Consider the following 5,579-nt stretch of genomic DNA (forward strand, 5'->3'; position numbering starts at 1 on the left):
GATAAATTACCTTCTAGTACTGATTCTTCTAGTAAAGCAGTGACAACAGAATCAAAACTAGGAACTACATCTAAATCAACATTAACCATAAACCCAGAAACGTCTACTACCGTTGATACAACATCGTCTACTGTTTCATCAGATAAATTACCTTATAGTACTGACTCTTATAGTAAAGCAGTGACAACCGAATCAAAATCTGGAACTTCATCTAAATCAACATCAATCATAAACCCAGAAACGTCTACTTCCATTGATAGTACATCGTCTACTGCTTCATCAAATCAATTACCTTCTACAACTGATTCTTCTGGTAAAGCAGTGTCAACCGAATCAACTCCTCTAACTTCATCTAAATCAACATCAATCATAAACCCAGAAACTTCTACTTCCATTGATAGTACATCGTCTACTGCTTCATCAAATCAATTACCTTCTACAACTGATTCTTCTAGTAAAGCAGTGTCAACCGAATCAACTCCTCTAACTTCATCTAAATCAACAACCATAAACCCAGAAAAGTCTACTTCCATTGATACTACATCGTCTACTGCTTCATCAGATCAGTTACCTTCTAGTACTGATTCTTCTAGTAAAACCGTGTCTGCTGAATCAACACCTGGAACTTTATCTAAATCTACATTAACCATAAACCCAGAAAAGTCTACTTCCATTGATACTACATCGTTTACTGCTTCATCAGATCAGTTACCTTCTAGTACTGATTCTTCTAGTAAAACCGTGTCTGCTGAATCAACACCTAGAACTTCAAACTTTACTGCTGATTATTCCACCGAATCCTCAAATTCTAGTGGCACTGATACTTCTTTATCAACTTTATCTTTGCCTTCATCAACTAGCACTTCCAGTGCAGTATCTTTTTCAGTTAGTGAAGAGGTTTCCAGTACGATAAAAGGTAAATATCCAAAACTTTATATTTATTCTGTACTGTTGTAGATCTAGTGTATTCAAGTTATAAACTAAGAAATTACTTAAAATTCAATCCTTGTTGCCATATTTTTTATGAGTAATACATCTAATTTACGTTATTGAAAAAAAAAAGATTTTATAATTCCGTAAACCAATGCACTGTGTAATCGGTATTACTGCTTGACGTAACTAAATATTTTTTATATTTTTCTGTGTAATAATCGTAGCAGAGTTTTTATCAGTTGTACTTAATGTTTGGTAGGTTCTTTTACACTTCTCACTGAGTATATGAGTGTAAGCTGAAGTGGAGTATGCTAAAAAATAAGGTATGAGTCAATTATTCAACAGAAAATCAGTATTTTGGTCATTATGTCTTTCAGAGTGTCCGTTTTAGTTGCTTAGAAATTTGAAGAACTATCTTTGTTTAACTGAATAATTATTGAAATCTTTTGACACGAGAATACTTTGTTACCTCACTGACATACTGCTCGTCTGTATGTATGAAATGTACCATTGTCAGAGTTTCCGACTGTTAGGCTCCCCTGTGGCACAGTGATATGTCTTCCGGCTTACAACGCTAGAAACCGGGTTTCGATACCCGTGGTAGGCAGAGCACAGATAGCCCATTGTGTAGCTTTGTGCTTTATAACAAACCAATTGTTAGTTTTAAATTACTTAGATTAATCATTTTTCTGAAGAGAAGAAGCTCTAAAAACACATTTTAAAGAGTTGTCCTCATTCTACAGAAGGTTAAACTTTAATTAGTCTGAATTTGTCACAGTTGGATTGTGAAGTTGAGGCTTTTCTGATTTCTTTTCAACTGTAAAAAAAAAGTATTCATTTACTTTTCTATAATTCTGACAGCAGATTCGTCATAAAGATATATGTTTAATATGACTACAATACGAGTAACTAGTCTTGCCTATCCAAGTCAGAGCGGTTTTACTTTTTGATTTAATGAGAGTTTCTAGTCTTGATCATTTATTACAAATAAAACAATTGGTTCTGCTTGTTTAAATATATAAAAGTCTTGAGCTGTCGATTCCAACTATAACAAACAGGTGTTCGTGTCTCTACATAAAAACGTATCATTATTTTATGAGTAAATAAAAAGTTTCAGATTTGTGGTTGTAATGGTATTTTGATAATTTATATCTATAATTATAAAAGTTTTAGATATAAAAAAACTCATTGTATATATTTCTGGGTGCTTCTTAAGGCGATTGATAACAAACCAATACTAAAGAAATCATTGTATATATTATGTGCGCTGACTAAGATGATTGATAACAAAGCAAAGAATCAAACAATATTAAGATTATTTCATACATGTGTGTTTCAGGACTGTCTACTTTACCCTGACTTTTTTTCGCGGAAATTATAATAAATGATGTTTTATCTTCTTCTACAACTTTCAACTTCTCAATAGATCCCTGGGTACTCAATCCATTGAAAAATGACGGTACCTGCTAGATAAGTAATGACGTATACAATTGCCACTGTCCACAAGTTATTTATTTATTTATTCGTAATTGATTATGCTTAGTTCGCTTTATTTTACCAAGAAGTACAAGAGCCATTTCACTTTTTTCTTCTTCAGTGGCACAGTAATAAATCTATGGATTTATAACGCTAAAATCCGGAGTTCGATTACCCGCGGTGAAAACAGCGGATTCTGAAACAAATAAAGAAACATTTCACCTTAAAATGAGAATAAACAGCTAAGTTATATTAAAGAGTCTGGATATTTCGTAAACCAGAATTCAAACAAAACATACAATTCGCTTCGAGCTACACTTTTTATTTTCTGTCTGTTTTTATTTAGAAAATAACTTCTGTTTTGTTTTTTCAGATCATGATCTATGTCATCCAAATCCATGTGAAAACGGCGGTTCCTGCAAAGGAAATTACACAGACTTCACGTGTGTATGTGAATTCGGTTATGTTACTAAGAATTGTTCTAAACTTGATTACTGTCAGTACAAGATCCCCAAGAATAATATCACAGGTAACGATTATTGCGCCAGTAAAAACGCCGCATGTGAGAATGATCTCAACAAAGCACAATACCAATGCACGTGTAACGGCACCAATGTGTGGGACGAAGATATAGGATGTTACTGTAAGTTGAATACATCATCAACTAAAACACTTCCCAATTAAACTATCTTAATTTCAAAATAAAAATATTTGAAAGAGTTTGACTAAGCTGCTTGGAAAGAAAGCAATTTTTATTGTAGTAACGTGAAAATTAGTATATTTGATAGATATAAATACTTTAAACTATTGAACAATAATGAAATTATTTCAGTTATTGTAGTAATATGAAAATTAGTATTGCTGATGGATAAAAATGCTTTAAACTTTAAAATAATAATGTAATTATATCAGGGATGAACTTTTTATAAACTGTACTAGCCGTCCTTACCCGACCTTGCCCGGGTATTACCTGAACAGAGGGCTCATGTTTAGATATCTTTAAACAGAAAGGATCAAATGGAGGTCTCATGTTCTTAACACTTAAATCTTAATACTTTGTCATCTGGTGCTCCATTGTCCAAGTTTATATGTTGTTGAATTAGTATTATTATTGTTGATGTAATTAACGAGTGAACAACTATAAACTAAACTTTATAGCATTGATTTTGCAAATATTAGCTAACCCTTGCGATGAAAATCCCTGTCAGAATGGTGGATCTTGCACAAACGAGAAGAATAACTTTACTTGTATCTGTACACAGGAATATATTGGAGAAAACTGTGAATGTAAGTTCATAAATTATTTTTACAGAATCATAACCAACATATATTGTTTTCTCATAATTTACAGAAAAGTTGGAAGACATTCCTCGAAGCTAACATTTTGTTATAAGAATTTATCACCTATAAAATAAAATAAACACTCTGCTAAAAACATTGTTTTTATCTATTTACACCCATGTTTGAATATATGTTTATAGAGCTGTATTTTGTATATTTTAATCTTTATTATTCTAACGTCAAATTGGAAATACTTTTCACTATATTTCTCACTGTTTATAACAATTACTGCGAATCTTATGAATATATCTTTTAAAACTATCAATTCACATATATATATATATATAAGCTTTTCATAGTTCGTTATTTAAATAATAATAATATTTATGAGCCTAGATCGTAACCCTTGTAACCCCAATCCTTGTGAAAACAACGGAATCTGCATCCAGGACTTTCAAAATTATACGTGTGACTGTCAATATGGCTTCGTCGATTACAATTGTACCACAGAAGATTACTGTGAATACCGTCTGGAAAACGATGAAACTGGTAAAAAACTATGCGCAGAAAAAATGCCACTTGTTCTAGCAGAAATTCCGATAAAACATTCGCGTGCAACTGTGGAGAAAACAAATACTTCGACTATAAGAAATCAAAATGTAGAGGTAAGTATTTATATATGTATTTCTCTAACTCGTATTTTAATTACTGTATTATGATGTTTTGAAACCGTCTAGTACTAATGCATGATTTGTTGATGATAGCCTACTATTGTGTACTAATGAAGGATCTGTTGATATAACCTACCGTTGTGTACTAATGCATGACTTGTTAATTATAGCCTATTGATACACGTGTTAGCAACAATACGTGTATGACCACGTGATTTTCTCACATGATTTATTTTTTAAGTTTTTTCTTTTCAGATTCTGTTGTATTTCCACCCTAAAAAGAGCTCTTTATAGAGCTGGAGAGCTTGTAGGATAATAAAACCTAATACTTTAATGTGGTACTTCAGCTTGTACGTTTTACACAATATAAAGATTTATACTGATCTAGGGAGACAGTTATAAGTTATAAAAGTAAAAATAGCCAAGCATTAAGTTATAAATAAAAACGATACATATGTCTAGTTGTCCAATCATTTGTGATATATTAAGTTGACACGAACCACTAAAAGTAGATTAACAATGTAATTTTTTTTTTCAGAACTTAATCCATGTACATATAATGAAAATTGTACTAATCTAGTTTGTCAAGAAACCAATAACACATGGGTGTGTAAGTGTGCAGAAGGATATGAAAAGAAAACTGACCAGAGCACATGTGAGCGTGAGTATTCTAATAGATATCTATCTTTGTAGTGTATAAGTTATTATAAGAACATTCTGTATATACAGTTTGGTTTAAGTTGTATCGTTATCGTCTGGTAATTCACTGTCAGACTATACAGTTATTAGTGTAATATACAGTCACCAGTGTAATATATATATATATATATATAGTTTCTACCAAGTAGTTCAGGTTGTAGCTACTAGTCTGTGTGGTTTATATAACAATTGTTTAGTAAAGGGCTATCAACCAAGTAGTTCAAGTTGTAGCTACTAGTCTGTGTGGTTTATATAACAATTTTTTAGTAATGGGCTATCAACCAAGTAGTTCAGGTTGTAGCTACTAGACTGTGTGGTATATAAAACAATTGTTTAGTAATGGACTTACAACCAAGTAGTTCAGATTGTAGCTACTAGTTTGTGTGGTTTATATAACAATTGTTTAGTAATGGGCTATCAACCAAGTAGTTCAGGTTGTAGCTACTAGTCTGTGTGGTTTATATAACAACTGTTTAGTAATGGACTTACAACCAAGTAGTTCAGGTTGTAGCTACTAGT

General features: G+C 31.9%; 1 protein-coding gene across 1 annotated transcript; it reads left to right on the forward strand.

Annotated features, from left to right (window-relative positions):
• Positions 1-6: 6 nt before the first annotated feature.
• On the forward strand, positions 7-5,046 carry LOC106477684 (uncharacterized serine-rich protein C215.13-like; the record flags this gene model as incomplete). The annotated part of the gene is made up of 5 exons (XM_022381180.1): positions 7-916; positions 2,783-3,052; positions 3,589-3,696; positions 4,087-4,355; positions 4,900-5,046. Coding segments are annotated over 5 exons (1,599 nt in total), but the record flags the coding sequence as incomplete, so codon positions are not given.
• Positions 5,047-5,579: the final 533 nt, after the last annotated feature.

This window comes from Limulus polyphemus, unplaced genomic scaffold (assembly GCF_000517525.1).
Source record: "Limulus polyphemus unplaced genomic scaffold, Limulus_polyphemus-2.1.2 Scaffold76991, whole genome shotgun sequence".
Taxonomy (NCBI): domain Eukaryota; kingdom Metazoa; phylum Arthropoda; class Merostomata; order Xiphosura; family Limulidae; genus Limulus; species Limulus polyphemus.